Source organism: Schistocerca americana, chromosome 1 (genome assembly GCF_021461395.2).
Source record: "Schistocerca americana isolate TAMUIC-IGC-003095 chromosome 1, iqSchAmer2.1, whole genome shotgun sequence".
NCBI classification, from domain to species: domain Eukaryota; kingdom Metazoa; phylum Arthropoda; class Insecta; order Orthoptera; family Acrididae; genus Schistocerca; species Schistocerca americana.
In genome coordinates, this window is record NC_060119.1 from 1160184922 (window position 1) to 1160205627 (window position 20706).

Sequence of the window (20706 nt, forward strand, 5' to 3'; positions counted from 1 at the left end):
ATGAATCCAGGTTCTGCTTACAGCATCATGATGGTCGTATCCGTGTTTGGCGACATCGCGGTGAACGCACATTGGAAGCGTGTATTCGTCATCGCCATACTGGCTAACACCCGGCGTAATGGTATGGGGTGCCATTGGTTACACGTCTCGGTCACATCTTGTTCACAATGACGGCACTCTGAACAGTAGACGTTACATTTCAGATGTGTTACGACCCGTGGCTCTACCCTTCATTCTATCCCTGCTAAACCCAATATTTCTGCAGGATAATGCACGACCGCATGTTGCAGGTCCTGCACGGGCCTTTCTGGGTACAGAAAATGTTCGACTACTGCCCTGGCTAGCACATTCTCCAGATCTCTCACCAATTGAAAACGTCTGGTCAACGGTGACAGAGTAACTGGCTCGTCACAATACGCCAATCACTACTCTTTATGAACTGTGGTATCCAGCTGTACCTGTACACGCCATCCAAACTCTGTTCCACTCAATGCCCAGGTGTTTCAAGGCCGTTATTACGGCGAGAGGTGGTTGTTGTGGGTACTGACTTCTCAGGATCTATGCACCCAAATTGCGTGAAAATGTAATCGCATTTCAGTTCTAATATAATATATTTGTTCAATGAATACCCGTTTATCATCTGCATTTCTTCTCGGTGTAGCAATTTTAATGGCCAGTAGTGTACTTTGGAATATTTACGTTCTGATAGATGTGTTGTTTCAATTTATTGCCATTTACTACTACATATAATGATCAGAACTAAATGATAAAGAAAAAAGTAATGCTTCTTACAGGCCCACTAGTGCTATATTTCTGCCTACAGAGCGAAAACACAGTTTTGAAACTTGACCTCTGTCTGTTGCAGGAGGCCCTTGGGTACAGCAGTGGCTGGCGCGCAGTGCAGGCGCCGGGGCCGGAGGCGAAAGGAAGGCCGCGGAGGCGGTGGGGGCGGCGCGGGCGGCGGCAGCGGAGGCGGCGCGCAGGGCGGCGCACCGCAGCAGCTTCCGCCGCGGCTGGCGCGGATCGGTGAGTGGCGGCTAGCGCGGTCGGGACAGCAGGCGCCCGTTCCCGCCCCTGCCTCGAGCTTTGAACTGAATCTCTGAACAGATCAGCTGGACACCAGGTCGATTCCATATTCCTATATTTCGAAAAGGCTTTTGATACCGTTCTTCACAAGGGACTACTAATCAAATTGCGTGCATATGGAGTACCGTCTCAGTTGTGTGACTGGATTCGTGATTTCCTCTCAGACAGGTCACAGTTCGTAGTGATGGACGGTAAATCATCGACTAGAACAGAAGTGATATCTGGCATTCCGCGAGGTAGTGTCATAGGCCCTCTGATGTTCCTGATTTACATAAATGATCTAGGTAATAATTTGAGCAGCCCCCTTAGATTGTCTGCAGATGACGCTGCAATTTACCGTCTAGTAAAATCATCAGACGATCAATTTCAATTACAAAATGATCTAGAGAGAATTTCTATATGGTGCTAAAAGTGGCAATTGGCACTAAACAAAGAAAAGTGTGAGGTCATCCACACGGGTACTAAAAGGAATCCGATAAATTTTGGGTATACTATAAATCGCACAAATCCAAGGGCTGTCAGGTCGGCTAAATACCTAGGAATTACAATTACGGGCAACTTAAATTGGAAAGACCACATGGATAATATTGTGGGGAAGGCGAAACAAAGACTGCGCTTTGTTGGCAGAACACTTAGAAGATGCGACAAACCCACTGAAGAGACAGCCTACGTTACACTTGTCCGTCCTCTGCTAGAATATTGTTGCGCGGTGTGCGATCCTTACCAGGCAGGATTGACGGAGTACATCGAAAAAGTGCAAAGAAGGTCAGCTCGTTTCGTGTTAATGCGCAATAGGGGTGAGAGTGTCACTCATATGATACGCGAGTTGGGGTGGCAGTCACTGAAACAAAGGCGGTTTTCTTTGCGGCGATATCTATTTACGAAATTTCAATCACCAACTGTCTCTTCCGAATGCGAAAATATTTTGTTGACACCCACTTACGTAGGGAGAAATGATCATCATAATAAAATAAGAGAAATCAGAGCTCGAACGGAAAGATTTAAGTGTTCCTCTTTCCCACACGCCATTCGGGAGTGGAATGGTAGAGAAGTAGTATGAAAATGCTTCGATGAACCCTCTGCCAGGCACTTAAGTCTGAATTGCAGAGTAACCATGTAGATGTAGATGTAGACGTAGACACCAATGTCCACCTACCTTAGAGAGACCTCAACTACACTGACGGAAATGCAAAGTGTTGCACGATGATGCAACAATCTGATGTTCATCAAACTTTGTAGAGAGGTTCATCACGAAACAGGCATTAATTGACTAAACAGATGTTTCATCCGGATCCAATGTCCATCATCAGTATGAGGTGCGAGCCCCTCACAGGAATGAATGCAAACTAGTGTCCCATTTGGAACAGAAGCAGACAGCGTGAGAATATCATCTTGAGAAATTTCCTACCCTACCTGAAGCACATGCTCTGTCAGTTCTTGAAGTCTACTGGCGGTAGGTTGGTGTAAAAGTACTGTATAACTCATACCTTCAGATCCCAGACATACTGTATCGGTCACAAATCAGAGGACAGCATGGGCCAGTCAAGCATCCGTAAAATCCTCAAGGCGTTTTTGTTCTGAACTGCAACAGTAATACGCCACTTTATAACCTGGTTATGCAGGGCATTTATCACGGATCACTTGCCCAGCGCAAAGTCCAAGAAACTGGAAAAAAAAGCGCTGCTGACTCCTCTGTAGAAGAAGCGCAGAAGGACAGATCCACAAAATTACAGACCAATTTCCCTAAAATCGAACGGCTGCAGAATCCTCGACATATTCTCAGCTTAAACATAATAAATTTTCTTCACACCGAGGAGCTTGAGCATATGCAATAAATTCACAGATATGTGAGTCTCTCTAAGACTTCTTAAGTAATAGAACTCAGTCAGTTATCCTCAACGGCGAGTGTTCAGCAGAGTCAAGGGTGTGCCGGGAAATTCTGACAGGATCGCTATTATTTTATACATACATAAATGTTCTAGCTGACAGTGTGGGCAGCAATCTGCGATTGTTCGACGATGATGCTGTGGGTACGGAAAGGTGTCGAAGATGAGTGACTGGATACAAGTTGACTAAGACAAAATATCTAGTTGGAGTTTTGAATGCAGTTAGCTCTAAAGGTAGAAAAAATTTAAATTAATGCGGATGAATAGGAAAAACAAACACGTGCTGTTCGGATACAGTATTATTAGTGTCCTGCTTGACACCGTCACGTCGTTTAAATATCTGGGCGTAACGTTCCAAAGCGATATGAAATGAAGCAAGCATTTGATGTATCTACATAAAACTGCAGTCACTTTCTTGAATAATTATTTATTTTTCATGAACCGGTTTTCGAACCTTTTCAGGTTCGTCTTCAGATGGTTTTCTGAAAGTTGCATCACTGTTTCTACCATAATTCTGGGTGCTGGCTCTGTGACAAATGGTTAAAATCGATCTGAGCACTATGGGACTTAACATCTGAGATCATCAGTCCCCTAGACTTAGAGCTACTTAAACGTAATTAACCTAAGGACATCACAAACATCCATGCCAGAGGCAGGATTCGAACCTGCGACTGTATCAGCAGCGCGGTTCCGGACTGAAGCGCCTAGAACCGCTTGGCCACAGCGGCCGGCGGCTCTGTGACAAAAAGATGGAACACGCTTTAATTTATCGCCGCGATTACTGGCTATCTGTCAATATGGATGCAAAATTTTAGTTTTATACTTACTGCTACAGTATAGGCGGTTATTTTCTGTTAGCGTGCATCTGTCTGCTTCCATTCTGATGACCAGTTGGTACATCACTTCACACACTTTTGCACAATCTGTATGCATTTACACTTTGATACTGAAACTTTTCCAGCACCCACAAAATGCTATACAGCTGTTGCTTGTAACCAAGATCTTCTACATCTACATCGACATGGATACTCAGCAAATCGCATTTAAATGCCTGCCAGAGGGTTCATTAAACCACCTTCATAATTCTATATTATGTAAGTAGGCTGTTTAGGTTTTTATATTGGTACGCCACGTAGCGCTCTGTAAGAAAATCACTGGCTGTGCTGCGTGCAGTCTGTGGCTAGTTTGCATTGTTGTCTGCCAGTGTTGGGCAGCTGGATGTGAACAGCGCATAGCGTTGCGCAGTTGGAGGTGAGCCGCCAGCAGTGGTGGATGTAGGGAAGTGAGATGTCGGATTTTTGAGAGCTGATGCTCTGGACGTGTGTCCATCAGAAACAGTACATTTGTAAGAATGGATGTCATGAACTGCTATATATATTATGACTTTTGAACACTATTAAGGTAAATACATTGTTTGTTCTCTATCAAAATCTTTCATTTGCTAACTATGTCTGTCAGTAGTTAGTGCCTTCAGTAGTTTGAATCTTTTATTTAGCTGGCAGTAGTGGCGCTCGCTATATTGCAGTAGTTCGAGTAACGAAGATTTTTGTGAGGTAAGTGATTTGTGAAAGGTATAGGTTAATGTTAGTCAGGGCCATTCTTTTGTAGGGATTATTGAAAGTCAGATTGCGTTGCGCTAAAAAATATTGTGTGTCAGTTTAGTGTTGATCAGAATACGTAAAGAGTGAAATGTCTGAGTACGTTCAGTTTTGCTCAGCTGTTTGAAAATCAAATAATCTTTCCGTATGAGCTGTGGTTTCTCCCTATGTAGGTCGGTGTCAACAAAATATTTTCGCATTCGGAGCAGAAAGTTGGTGATTGGAATTTCGTGAGAAGATTCCATCGCAACGAAAAACGCCTTTCTTTTAATGGTGTCCAGCGCAAATCCTGTATCATTTCGGTTACACTTTCTCCCCTTTTTCGCGATAGTTCAAAACGTGCTGCCCTTCTTTCAACTTTTTCGATGTACTCCGTCAGTCCTATCTTGTAAGGATCCCACACCGCGCAGCAGTATTCTAAAAGAGGACGGACAAGCTTAGTGTAGGCAGTCTCCTTAGTATCTCTGCTACATCTTCTAAGTGTCCTGCCAGTAAAACGCAGTCTTTTCTTATCTTCCCGCACAACATGTTCTATGTGTTCCTTCTAATTGAAGGTGTTCGTAATTGTAATTCCTAGGTATTTGATTGAATTTACGGACTTTACGTTTGACTGATTTATCGTGTAACCAAAGTATAAGAGCTGAATAGGACTTTAGCACTCATGTGGATCACCTCACACTTTCCGCTATTTAGTATGAACTGCCAATTTTGGCACCATTCAGATATCTTTTCTAAATCGTTTTGCAATTTGTTTTGATCTTCTGATGACTTTACTAGGCGATGAACGACAGCATCATCTGCAAACAACCTAAGACGGCTGCTCAGATTGTCTCCCAAATCGTTTATATAGCTAAGGAACAGCAAAGGGCCTATAACACTACCTTTGGGAACGCCAGAAATCAATTCTATTTTACTCAATGACTTTCCGTCAATTACTACGAACTGTGACCTCTCTAACAGGAAATCACAAATCCAGTCACATAACTGAGACGATATTCCATAAGCACACAATTTCACTACAAGCCGATTGTGTGGTACAGTGCAAAGACTTCCGGAAATCCAGAAATACGAAATCGATCTGAAATGCCTTGTCAATAGCACTCAACACTTCAAGCGAATAAAGAGCTACTTGTGTTTCACAGGAATGATGTTTTCTAAACACATGTTGACTGTGTGTCAATAGACCGTTTTCTTCGAGGTAATTCATGGTGTTCGAACACAATATATACTCCAAAATCGTGCTGCATATCGACGTTAACAATATGGGCCTGTAATGTAGTGGATTACTCCCGCTACCTGTCTTGAATATTGGTGTAACCTGTGCAACTTTCCAGTCTTTGGGTACGGATCTTTCGTCTAGAAAACGGTTGTATATGATTGTTAAGTAAGGATCTGTTGCATCATCATACTCTGAAAGAAACCTAACTGGTATTCAGTCTGGACCAGAAGACTTGCTTTTATTAAGTGATTTAAGTTGCTTCACTACTCCCAGAATATTTACTTCTACGTCATTCATGTTGGCAGGGTCTTGATTCGAATTCTGAAATAGTTACTTCGTCTTCTTTTGTGAAGGCATTTCGGAAGGCTGTGTTCAGTAACTCTGCTTTGGCAGCACTGTCTTCGATAGTATCTATACTGCTATCGCGCAGAGAAGGCATTGATCGTGTCTTGCCGCTCACATACTTCGCATATGACCAGAATCTCTTTTGATTTTCTGTCAGGTTTCGAGACAGTTTCGTTGTGGAAACTATTATAAGCATATCGCGTTAAAGTCTGCGTTAATTCTCGAGATTCTGTAAAAGATCGCCACTCTTGGGGATTTTGCGTCCGTTTAAATTTGGTAGCTTTGTTTTGTTGCTTCTGCAACAGTGTTCTGACCCGTTTTGTGTACCAAGGAGGATCAACTCCGTCGTTTGTTAATTTATTTGGTATAAATCTCTCAATTGCTGCCGATACTATTTCTTTGAATTCAAGCTGCGTCTGGTCTAGACTTACACTATTAATTTGGAAGGAGTGGAGATTGCCTCTCAGGAAGGCGTCAAGCGAATTTTTATCTGCTTTTTGAATAGGTATATTTTTCGTTTATTTTTGGAGGATTTGGGGGTTACGATATTCAGTCTCGCTACGACAACCCTGTATTCATGAATCCCGGTATCGGTTTTGATGCTCGTTATTAACTCAGGATTATTTGTTGCTAAGAGGTCAAATGTGTTTTCACAACCGTTTACTCTTCGCCTGGGCTCATGAACTAACTGCTCGAAATAATTTTCAGAGAATTTGTTTAGCATAATTTCGGATGATGTTTTATGCGCACCTCCGGAATTAAACATGTATGTTCGGCAGCATATCGAGGGTACATTAAAGTCACCACCAACTATAATCGTATGAGTCGGGTACGTCTTTGAAATCAAACTCTTGACAAAAAGATACCATAGACCCACCTTGCTCATAGATGTAATTTGTTCTTGTTTACATGTATAAATGTCGATATATGGGAAAAATATTTTAATCGGATTGGCGTTAATACGAGAGCACAAAATAAAATAAATAAATGAATTATTACAAGAACAAACTTCAAGTGACCTGATGTCTTATTTCTTTTCGTATATTAACGTTTAATTCAGTCAATTTATGAGCAAATACTTTAATCAAGATTGGCATTGATATGAATGCCCAGGAGTAAAATAATGCAGAGTTACAGTATTTACAATGAGATGCAACTGTTTGAATGATCATGAACATTTTATTTAAATTTAAAACAATTGCAAACCTTCAAACGAACTGCTGACTTCTGTTCTTACATTAACACGATCTGGAACATTGATAAGATTATATTCTGTTTATTTTAGCTAAAGGTAACATGTATAAAAATTATAGTATTTGTAAAGAACTAGAGCTGTTTGTATGAAGTGATGTACCAACTGGTCATCAAAATGGAAGCAGAGAGATGGACACTAACGGAGAAAAGCCGCCCATGCTGTCATAGTAAGAACAAAACTAAAATTTTGCATCTATATTGATAGATAAACAATACCCCTGGCGATACATTAAAGCATGTTCCATCTTCTTGTCACAGAGCCAGCACCCAGCATTATGCTAGAAATAGTGATGTAATTTCCGGAAAATCATCCGACGATGAACGCGAAAAGGTTCGAAAACCGGTTTATGAAATAATAAATAAATATTCAACAAAGCGACTGGTTACAGTTTTACGTATTTATATTGAGCTGACAGTCACGGGTTCTAAAATATCCGTAATGAATAAGTTTAAACATGTGGTGACTGTGGTAGGGTAGGCGAATGGTCGACTTCGGTTTATTGGGAGAATTTTAGGAAAGTGTGGTTCATCCGCAAAGCAGACGACACATAGAATGCTACTGCGATGCATTCTTGAGTAATGCTTGAGTGTTTGGGATCCCCACCAGGTTGGATTAACAGAAGACATAGAAGTAATTCAGGGTCGGGCTGCTACATTTGTTACCCGTAAGTTTCAACAGTGTGCAAGTGTTACAGAGATGCTTCCGGAACTCAAATGAGAATCCCTGGAGGGAACGAGACGTTCTTTTCGAAAAGAACACTACTGAAAAAAATTTAGAACACTGGCACTTGAAGCAGCCTGCAGAACGATTCTACTGCCGCCAACTTACATTTCACTTAAGGACCACGAAGATAAAAGCACTCCGTCGTCAGCCACGAGTGGCCTACCGGGACCATCCGACCGCCGTGTCATCCTCAAGGAGGATGCGGATGGGAGGGGCGTGGGGACAGCACACCGTTCTCCCGGTCGTTATGATGGTATTCTTGACCGAATCCGCTACTATTCGGTGGAGCAGCTACTCAATTGACATCACAAGGCTGAGTGCACATCGAAAAATGGCAACAGCCCATGGTGGTTGGATGGTCACCCATCCTAGTGCCGGCCACGCCCAACAGCGCTTAACTACGGTGATCTCATGGGAACCGGTGTATCCACTGCGGCAAGGCAGTGATACAAGAAATTAGGGGTCATACGGAGGCATATAGAGAGTCGTTTTTCCCTCGCTCTATTTGCGAGTGAAATAGAAAAGGAAATTAATAGTAGTAGTATGCGGTGGCTTATGAAGCATGTATGTATATGTAGAGGTAGATGTTGATGATTTATGTGTAATCAAGTAATAATAAGCTGCCAGTACCAGGCAAAATAAGTATACTATAAGCGAGTATTCAATAGCTTTTCACGAAGTGCCAACTTTCTTTCTAACTTACTGTCAAATTATATTTCAACTAAAGTTCAGTCTTGATCACAACACTTATGTCTCAATAACATAGGTGACCGGTTTCGGTTATATTTATATAATCATCTTCAGACCCATGGCTTCCTTGGAGGATGGTAGGCGGAGCTCTCCTCAGCTGCTACGAAGTCAACTCTCAATAACATAGGTGACCGGTTTCGGTTGTATTTATATAACCATCTTCAGACCCATGGCTTCCTTGGAGGATGGTAGCGGAGCTCTCCTCAGCTGCTACGAAGTCAACTGATCAGTTGACTTCGTAGCAGCTGAGGAGAGCTCCGCCTACCATCCTCCAAGGAAGCCATGGGTCTGAAGATGGTTATATAAATATAACCGAAACCGGTCACTGATCAGTTGACTTCGTAGCAGCTGAGGAGAGCTCCGCCTACCATCCTCCAAGGAAGCCATGGGTCTGAAGATGGTTATATAAATATAACCGAAACCGGTCACCTATGTTATTGAGAGTTGACTTCGTTGCAGCTGAGGAGAGCTCCGCCTACCATCCTCCAAGGAAGCCATGGGTCTGAAGATGGTTATATAAATATAACCGAAACCGGTCACCTATGTTATTGAGACATAAGTGTTGTGATCAGGACTGAACTTTATTTAAAATATAATACTCTATTGATCACTTTTTCGAAAAATGTTTACCAAAATTACTGTCAGATGCTTGAAAGGAATTAGTTTAGTGGTAGTTAGCTCTTACACAGCATACAGATTAAGTTGCTATGAAGTTCCTGTGATATTTTGATGTATACCTTGGCTCGTTCCACATCTACATCTCTTTTTTGCTGGGGTCCACGATATACGATGAATGAAGGATCGAATGTATTGGCACATTCTTCTCCTATAGGAACTGTTTTCTTTGTGTAATGAAAATAAATTGGTATGGAGATGAAACTTCAGTCAACATTTTCCACAGGAATGGAAATACCAGAGTGAATTAACATATCTTTATGCCAAATAATTGTGTGGAGTTGGCAACATCAACATTTGTAACATATTTCAAGTTACTAAGGAGGGTTTCCAAGTTAATATGCTGCCGTCAGATATCTGATCTGTGTCTCGGTTTCCAGGGGTCACGTGACACGGCGCACGACGAGAGCTGGGGGCGGCGGCGCGAGTACAGCTACGGAGACGGCGGAGCCGTGGGCGGAGGCGGCAGCAGCGCCGACCTGGTGACCGGGGGCGGAGTTCTCCTCTGGCAGGTAGGGCAGCAGGGTAAAGGCCACGTTAGTTAATGAGCAGGTGGCGAGAGTATGGAGGAGAAGGGACAGGCCAGTGCCCATAGTTGAGAACAAAATTTCTCTGCCTCGTGATGACTGGGTGTTGTGTGATGTCCTTAGGTTAGTTAGGTTTAAGTAGTTCTAAGTTCTAGGAGACTGATGACCATAGATGTTAAGTCCCATAGTGCTCAGAGCCATTTGAACCATTTTTTTAGAACAAAATGACTGTCGAAAAGTATACAAAACTAAATATCGTAATCTTTAACGACTCTTTCCTTTCTGGAAAACAGGCATAATGAGGCAGCCTTAATGGGTCTAAGACTGGCCAACTCAGGAATAGTAGAACGTCGGTCGTCAATTTAGACGCTAGGCGTGATACGAAACCAGAAACATTAACTTGGACATTCTATTCAAAACTAAATCGGATACATTAAAATGCACTTAAAGAACTAGAGTTGTAACATGGACCCAATGAGAAATATTAACGGACCTGAGAAACCACGGTCTGTGTGGAGCTAAGACGTAATGCAAATGGACAGAATCAGAAAGACAATTCATAAAAGCTCCAAAGCATAAGCAACGGTATTATAACAAAAGTCATTTAAAATTATAAAACCTTGTTCCTAGTGCTATTAAGAACAGCAGATATGTTTGCTAACCTTCCACACTATGTGTATTACAATACTGCTTGTAGTAGTTGACAGCCTACTACTACGCAAATTTTTCATAAATATGCATATTTCGTCTTTTTAGATCAATCTGAAGATCACCATAATGATTGAAACCGGTAATTAAATAAAACAAAGTTTGCAATTAGAGACTACACACCGGAAGCAGCTACTAGGGTAGCAGAGTACGTGTGGCGTGCACACGGGGGTTTTTTAGGTTAGAGGGACCCCCCCTTGGGCGAAACGATAAAATACCTGACGGCTTACCAGAGAGGACATTATCATCGTTGATAAAGAATGTCCGTCCTCAGAGACCAAAAACAGGAAAAGTTAACGTAATATTGGTAAACTGCAGGAGTATCCAGGGCAAGGTTCCTGAATTAGTATCTCTTATTGAAGGAAATAGTGCGCATATAGTATTAGGAACGGAAAGTTGGTTAAAACCGGAAGTGAACAGTAACGAAATCCTAGACACAGAATGGAATATATACCGCAAGGATAGGATAAACGCCAATGGTGGAGGAGTATTTATAGCAGTAAAGAATTCAATAATATCCAGTGAAGTTATTAGCGAATGCGAATGTGAAATAATCTGGGTTAAGTTAAGTATCAAAGGTGGGTCAGATATGATAGTCGGATGCTTCTATAGACCACCTGCATCAGCAACCGTAGTAGTTGAGCGCCTCAGAGAGAACCTGCAGAACGTCGTGAAGAAGTTTCGTGATCATACTATTGTAATAGGGGGAGACTTCAATCTACCAGGTATAGAATGGGATAGTCACACAATCAGAACTGGAGCCAGGGACAGAGACTCTTGTGACATTATCCTGACTGCCTTGTCCGAGAATTACTTCGAGCAGATAGTTAGAGAACCAACTCGTGAAGCTAACGTTTTAGACCTCATAGCAACAAATAGACCGGAACTTTTCGACTCCGTGAATGTAGAAGAGGGTATCAGTGATCATAAGTCAGTGGTTGCATCAATGACTACAAGTGTAATAAGAAATGCCAAGAAAGGAAGGAAAATATATTTGCTTAACAAGAGTGATAGGGCACAAATCGCAGAATATCTGAGTGACCACCATCAAACGTTCATTTCTGAGGAAGAGGATGTGGAACAAAAATGGAAAAAATTCAGAAACATCGTCCAGTACGCCTTAGATAAGTTCGTACCGACTAAGGTCCAAAGCGAGGGGAAAGATCCACCGTGGTATAACAATCATGTACGAAAGGTACTACGGAAACAAAGAAAGCTTCATCATAGGTTTAAGAGTAGTCGAATCATAGCTGATAAGGAAAAGCTGAACGAAGCGAAAAAGAGCGTAAAGAGAGCAATGAGAGAAGCATTCAACGAATTCGAACATAAAACATTGGCAAACAACCTAAACAAGAACCCTAAAAAGTTTTGGTCATATGTAAAATCGGTAAGCGGATCTAAATCCCCTATTCAGTCACTCGTTGACCACGATGGAACCGAAACAGAGGACGACCGAAGAAAGGCAGAAATACTGAATTCAGTGTTCCGAAACTGTTTCACTGCGGAAAATCGTAACACGGTCCCTGACTTCAGCCGTCGCACGGACGCCAAAATGGAAAATATTGAAATAAACGATATCGGAATTGAAAAACAACTGCTATCACTTAGTAGCGGAAAAGCATCCGGACCAGACGAGATACCCTTAAGATTCTACAGTGATTATGCTAAAGAACTTGCCCCCTTTCTATCAGCAATTTATCGTAGATCGCTGGAAGAACGTAAAGTACCTAGCGACTGGAAGAAAGCGCAGGTCGTTCCCATTTTCAAGAAGGGTCATAAATCAGATGCGAATAATTATAGGCCTATTTCGCTTACGTCAATCTGTTGTAGAATAATGGAACATGTTTTGTGTTCTCGTATTATGACGTTCTTAGATAATACAAATCTCCTTCATCATAACCAACGTGGATTCCGCAAACAGAGATCATGTGAAACTCAACTCGCGCTATTTGCCCAAGAAATTCACAGTGCCGTAGACACTGGCGAGCAGATTGATGCCGTATTCCTGGACTTCAGGAAGGCATTTGATACGGTTCCGCACTTACGTTTAGTGAAAAAAATACGAGCTTACGGAATATCGGACCAGGTTTGTGATTGGATTCAGGATTTCCTAGAAGAAAGAACACAACATGTCATTCTTAACGGTTCAAAATCTGCAGATGTAGAGGTAATTTCGGGAGTACCGCAGGGAAGCGTGATAGGACCTTTATTGTTTACAATATACATAAATGACTTAGTTGACAACATCGGTAGCTCCGTGAGGCTATTTGCAGATGACACGGTTGTCTACAAGAAAGTAGCAACATCAGAAGACTCGTACGTACTCCAGGAGGACCTGCAGAGGATTAATGCATGGTGCGACAGCTGGCAGCTTTCCCTAAACGTAGATAAATGTAATATAATGCGCATACATAGGGGCAGAAATCCATTCCAGTACGATTATGCCATAGGTGGTAAATCATTGGATGCGTAACGACCGTAAAATACTTAGGAGTTACTATCCGGAGCGATCTGAAGTGGAATGATCACATAAAACAAATAGTGGGAAAAGCAGGCGCCAGGTTGAGATTCATAGGAAGAATTCTAAGAAAATGTGACTCATCGACGAAAGAAGTAGCTTACAAAACGCTTGTTCGTCCGATTCTTGAGTATTGCTCATCAGTATGGGACCCTTACCAGGTTGGATTAATAGAAGAGATAGACATGATCCAGCGAAAAGCAGCGCGATTCGTCATGGGGACATTTAGTCAGCGCGAGAGCGTTACGGAGATGCTGAACAAGCTCCAGTGGCGGACACTTCAAGAAAGGCGTTACGCAATACGGAGAGGTTTATTATCGAAATTACGAGAGAGCACATTCCGGAAAGAGATGGGCAACATATTACTACCGCCCACATATATCTCGCGTAATGATCACAACGAAAAGATCCGAGAAATTAGAGCAAATACGGAGACTTACAAGCAGTCGTTCTTTCCACGCACAATTCGTGAATGGAACAGGGAAGGGGGGATCAGATAGTGGTACAATAAGTACCCTCCGCCACACACCGTAAGGTGGCTCGCGGAGTATAGATGTAGATGTAGATGTATTTACGATATATAATTACTCTTGTCTTCCTTTGTTATTGCTCCTGCTGTCACGTTCTGCTTTAATAGCAACATCAGATCAGATCTGGTGAATAATATGTAGTCGGGGCTAAACATCTGAACATCAAAAACCAAACAAAAACAATTGTCGCTGGCTGCTACTATATTCGTCAAGTATTTGACAATGACGGCACTTAGGGACTTCCAGCAATCTTTACAAGTAATTTCAAACCTTTTCATACCTTCTCTCGCTGACACTTCCCACAAAATAATGAAACCAAAAAAGTTTATCGCTTACTACATTTTCGCTGTTTATGCCGTAAAACTCTAGCATCAGACATGACGTTTTAATTTATTACTTCTTTATTACTATACATGCAGCACATTTTGCAGACACTACACATATATACCACTGCGTGTGCTTTCAAAATTATATCACTGTATGACACATAGTTAGACAATACGACATCATAAATATCGAGATGCTTCAAAAGAATGTTGTATACATAATAGCTCGATTCTTTGAAGAATCGTGGTGGATGGGGTAACTGGTTTCCTATAATTCGGCAACATCCTTTGTTCAAACGTTACCCAAACAGGGTAATGAGTAGAAGGCAAGTCGTAAACGCGCCACACGCACAATGATGCAATTGCTGCTGTAGGCAATCACAACAGACAGCCTTAAACTTTGGTGCCAACGTGAGTCTATCACGTCCTGGAGGCATTCATCACTTTACGGATCACTAGGTCTTCCAACAAGATGTTAGCTCATCTCGATGGCAAATATGTTGCAGACGATTAAAATAACGGCATACGAAGGTAGCATGCAGCAAAAGTCAATCTGGCATGAAGTAAAATACATGTATTGATATCCAAATTACTTGTATTTCAGCGCATTCTTAACGCTACCTACATTCTGAATGCGACTGAAGATTACGCAGTGAGTTTCTCGATCAGAAATCGCTTTTTTTTTACTGTTGAATGTTTAGGAGAAGATCGCGCTATGCCTCGAACACTGGCAGTATAATAACCCACTGACACTACGGCTCATTGTCCCACAGTATTTACATTCGCGTTGGTCGGAGTCCCACGAACGTGAATCCGTTAGTTCCGGAGGAAATCTCTCACCCACTGAAAACATCTGGTTATGGGTTGCTGAGAAAGTAGCAAACCGCCACTAACCAGACACTGTAGTTGGAGAGCTCTGGCGTAGGACTGGGGCAGCATGTAATGAAATACCCACAGCAGTCATTCAAGCTCAGTTCGACTTGGATGTTCGATGCCTACACGGAAGAAAGCCATTGCTAAAGCCAGAGGTAGTAACCCTGTGTGACAAATTTTGCATCCTGTATAGCCCCCAAATCATCCACAGTTTTTATCACATATATGTCCTAATATCCAGCATACCCCCAGTAACGTGAAATTCCGGTATTAGTTGTCTTCGCAGCGTTCCGGAGATCCAGATGTACGACTCAAGTATTTCCAGCAGTCACTCTTGCCTACTCAATACTCATTCTTAGTCGGAATAGAGCGGATTATATTTCTTAAATAAAGTAACAGCAGGTCTTCTCAATGTTCCAAGACTCCAATTGGAAACATATTCTTCATCGGTATTCCTTTGTTTAGCATCATAATTTTATCTTTCACACACTGTTCGAAAAGAAACATTAAACAATGTATTAGCCACCTCTAGTTCATAGGGCAAGGGTACCCTTTGCTTATCTTTGGAAGTACACTGTCCGAAAAATTAGTTAACCGTGAAATATGACGTCGATTTTGAAACGATGACTGCATATGTCACCTGGGGGACAATAGATGTACCGATAACGGTTCCAACGTCGTCCGCCAACAGATAGCGAGTGGCATAGCTACCACAACAACATCGGTGTCTACTCTTAAATAGGGAATGCTGACAGCCAGAGGCTCCAGTGTGGTGCAAACGTGTGAAGCAAGCAGGCAACCTGCCACGGAGACGCACTCGTGCTTCCTACAACCAAGGGGTCAATTTGTGGCCTTCCGGGTGGCGGGATTGTACTGTCGGAGAACTGCCACACACGTTGGACGTGCTGCGTCATTTCTGCAACGATGCTGGTATCAGTGGTCAAGTCAACATTCTCACACCCGTAAACGAGCTTCTGGCCGTCCACACAGCACAGACGATCGCCAGGATCGTCGTAGCAGTGACAAATAGAACAGCTACCACGGCAAAGATAAGAGGACTTGTGCGCTCAGACGTGTCAACACGAACTGTTTCGAACCGGTTATTAGTAGTGGGACTACAGGTACACACACCTCTATCCCGTCTTCCATTCACGACACGGTATCAACGATCACGGCACGACTGGTACCGCCAGAGTATGACAAGGAACATGGAATGGCGAACCAGATCCTGAGATTCTGTCTGCACGGAAGTGATGGTTGTCTGCGTTTACGATGTAGACCTGGTTAGCGCTGCCTCGTAAAGTGCATTCGTCCAAGACACACTGCCCCACCCCAGGTCTTATAATCTGGGGTGCGTTCACTTTCGATGTTTCTGCAGGGGACGCTAATCATCATTCAGTTTGCGCAGAATGCTTTTCGATCTGTTATTTTGCCATTCTTGGAACAGGTAGGTGATGTGATGTTCCAACAGAATAACGCTCGCCCACACACTGTCTATGAAACTCAATGTGCTCTGCAAGACCTGCAGCAACTTCCCTGGCCAGCACGAGCTCCGGACTTGCCTCCAGTGGAATACGTGTGCGATATGACGGGACGAGAAATGACTCGTGTCACCCATCAACCAACAGCTACGCGAACACGTCGAGCAGGCGTGGAATAACGAATCCCAGGACAGTATTGAGCATCTGTACGATGGACTGGATGCCAGAGTCAGCGTCTGCATTGCCACATGTGGAGGCTACACCACGTACTGTTACGGGTGTCTCAGAATGGGTCGATACCTGGTACCTCTGAACCGCTTGTGCTACTCTTCTGTATATGTAATCATTCCATGTACTCCAAATGCACTGTTTCAACAATAAATCTTGAGTGAATTGGGTACCTCTAAAAGGGTGCACTAATTTTTTTACTGGGGTGTATAATTCCCTCGGCTTCACATTAGGGTACTCACCATATTGAAAAATTCATTATGCACCAAAGAAGACGAAGTAAATATTCCTGAATTCCAATCAAGAACAACTGCCAAGATGAGAAACATACAAGTAGATATCCTCGGAGTAACGAAGCAGCTTAAATCACTTAATAAAGGCAAGACCTCCGGTCCAGATTGTATACCAGTCAGGTTCCTCTCAGAGTAGGCCATGCTGATAAAATAGCTCCACATTTAGCAATTATATACAACCACTCGCTCACAGAAAGATTCGTACCTAAAGACTGGAAAATTGCTCAAGTCACACCAATACCCAAAAAGGGAAGTAGCAGTAATCCCCTGAATTACAAGCCTATATCACTAACGTAGATTTGCATTAGGATTTTGGAACATTATGAAGTACCTTGAAGAAAACGATTTATCGACACATAGTCAGCACAGATTCAGAAAATATCGCTCTTGTGAAACACAACTAGCTCTTTATACTCATGAAGTGATAAGTGCCATCGACAGGGGGTGTCAAATTGAATCAGTATGTTTAGATTTCCATAAGGCTTTCGACACCGTTCCTCACAAGCGTCTTCTAACCAAACTGCGTAAGAAAGGTAACAGTTCGTAGTAATAGACGGAAAGTCATCGAGTAAAACAGAAGTAATATCCGGCGTTCCCCAAGGAAGTGTTGCAGGCCCTCTATTGTACCTGGTCTATATTAACGACATAGGAGTCAATCTGAATAGCCGTCTTAGATTGTTTGCAGATGATGCTGTCACTTACCGTCTTGTAAAGTCATCAGATGATCAAAACGACTTGCAAAATGATTTAGATAAGATATCTGTAAGGTGCGAAAAGTGGCAGTTGCCCATGAATAAGGAAAAGTGTGAAGTTATTCACATGAGCACTAAAAGAAATCAGCTAAATTTCGACTACGCGATAAGTCACACAAATCTGAAGGCTGTAAATCCAACTAAATACTTAGGGACTATAATTAGAAATAACCTAAATTGGAACGATCACATAGATAATATTGTGTGTAGAGCAAACCAAAGACTGCGATTCATTGACAGAACACTTAGAAGGTGCAACAGGTCTCCTATAGAGACTGCTTACACCACGCTTGTCCGCCCTATTCTGGAGTATTGCCGTGCGGTGTGGGATCCGCATCAGGTGGGACTGACGGATGACATCGTAAAAGTACAAAGAAGGGCAGCTCGTTTTGTATCATCGTGAAATACGGGAGATAGTGTCACAGACATGGTACGTGAATTGGAGTGGCAATCATTAAAACAAAGATCTTCTCATGAAATTCCAACCACCAGTTTTCTCCTCCGATTGCGAAAACATTCTGTTGACACCCACCCACATAGGGAGAAATGATCATCACGATAAAATAAGAGAAAACAGGGCTCGCACAAAAAAAATTAAGTGCTCGTTTTTCCCGCGTGCCGTTCGAGAGTGGAACACAGATACGACGCTAAAACACCTGTAAAGGAAATGATTTTGGCTGTTATATGACATTAAAGACACTTACAGCCATGAAGCGTCCGTTAATATCGCCGCTACCTCAATACAGTCATTGAAGGCACCACTACAATTTTCACGAGTGTTTCGCGAAATGTGCAAGTTTTCACCGTTCTCTTATTAGCATGTGCTAAAGTAATCGAGTTTCTTGATAACCAAACGTGAAATACGTTTCGCCTTACCCAGAGGAAAACTTACATGATCATTTCAATTCCTGTTTGTGTCTGAGTTACTGTCTGATAGATTTTCTCTCTCTCTCTGTTTCAGCCATGGGGCCTGTGGCAACCTGGAATGCTGTATTTATGATCTGAAGTCTCCGCTTGATCTTCAAATGCGACAGCTGTAAATAGATGCGTGACGTTCCAGTAATCATCTTAAAGAAAAGCGAGTGTAAATTCCTTATCACGGACAGAACTGTGTCTTACAATGACAGAATAATGACCTTTCCTGAGTGACTCTCCTGCTGGTTATATGGCCAAGTTATCCAAGTTCTTAACTGTAGAATTGAAGTATTGAAATGCAAGTACACAATATGCCAGTGTGAGATATTATAATCCATCAAATCATGACCTCGATAAGGAAGAACTCTTTTTTTTTCTTTACTGTCAGACTAGAGTGTTTAAGTATGTGATCTGCTTAAGTTTTCCATAGGACAAAATAATTTACGCTTGTATTATTGTAAAATTAAATATTTGATTTTTATTTATTTTCCAGCTATAGCTTTTTGTACTGTTTAATAAAGTATATGTAAAGAAACAGATGAATTTGATGTGTTTTTTATGTGTACTATCCCTAATTTTAGTTCTGTTAATTCAGTTTTCGTTTCTGTTATTGTTGTTAGGGTGGGAATGGCTTTTCATCAAGTTATCACATTTACCTGTCAGAATAATTGACGAGCCTATACTCCTTCTGGCCTTCATAAATATAGTTTGAGAGAAAGAAAGACAAAATTTTCCACCTAATTATACTCAGTATTTGAGAAAGAATTCCATTTATTGGTCAACACATATCACGCTAGTTTTTTCACTATAAACCATTTAAAACTAACTTTCACCACACCTTACCCTTCAGCATGTCTTTTTTTAATCATATCCCAGTACATGTAAGCATTTAATTATGACAGAGATTGTCTTATACCTTGTTACAAAGTCAAGAATAATGTCGCATCATAGTTTAGAATACTATACTGATGCATTATGTATTTTCATTGTCTACCCCAGCGCAACTTTGGTAGATGTTACCAAAACTTGATAGTAACTTAGTGATAAAACAGGGCACTTCAGTGACAGAAAAAGAAAATAAAATTATTTCACAAAGTGTGCACTTATCTTATTCTTCACAGCTTCTATACTGGAGTAACGTAAGTTATACTTTTGTTGATGATTCTACTAAAATAGTTTCAAAACATTCTATGCTCACAGGATTAAAAATTATTTAGTGCTTTAGAAGGACATTTCAACTGAAATTGTCGCTTATGCTGTATTAATAACTAACCAATGTCTCTCCTATCTTTGCTCATATAACATCAGTTGAGGTCATTTGCTTCATGGAAATGAAATGAGCGTTTGGCGTCATTGGCCGAGAGGCCCCTTGCGGAGCAGGTCCGGCCGCCTTGGTGCAGGTCTTATTCTATTCGACGCCACATTGGGCGACCTGCGCGCCGGATGAGGATGAAATGATGATGAAGACAACACAACACCCAGTCCCTGAGCGGAGAAAATCTCCGACCCATTAATGTATCGAACCAGGGCCTGTAGGACGGCAATCCATCACGCTGACCACTCAGCTATCGGGGTGGACATTTGCTTCAGTGTTAACGGTTTTTTTCTTGCAATATACATTTGACAGGTCTGTAACTACACGAAAGTTTATGAAATACTGTTTCCCAAAAACGGAAAAAAGCTTTATTTCACAAGAAATTTCTTGGCTTACAGATTATAACATGATTTTCCTAATCGAAATAGTATGACAGCTTTCAATATCTGTAACTGCTGTTTCTTCCCATATTACCCAGGCTGTCTGTTAAGGACAGAGGACTCAAGTCTGTGGTCTACAGCACAAGAGAAGTTCAATTTGTGTGCGTATGTGTGTGCATATTTGTGTGCGCGTTTACTTTTTTTGGCCTTTAGTTGCACTCATACAGCCAATCCAAACATATAGTTTCACAGAAAGATAACCTTGAGTTACATGGTGAATAATACAAAAAACAAACATCAAGCCTTATAATAATAATGAATTA

At 41.9% G+C, this 20706-nt stretch overlaps 1 protein-coding gene across 1 annotated transcript in view; it reads left to right on the forward strand.

Annotated features, from left to right (window-relative positions):
- Positions 1-19179, forward strand: part of LOC124551772 (dentin sialophosphoprotein-like) — a 151377-nt gene extending 132198 nt beyond the window's left edge. The window contains exons 6-8 of the mRNA XM_047126466.1: positions 866-1026; positions 9918-10049; positions 18735-19179. Coding sequence (XP_046982422.1) covers positions 866-1026; positions 9918-10049; positions 18735-18773 — 332 coding nt within the window. The 3' untranslated portion in view covers positions 18774-19179. The remainder of the gene's footprint in view (positions 1-865; positions 1027-9917; positions 10050-18734) is intronic.
- Positions 19180-20706: the final 1527 nt, after the last annotated feature.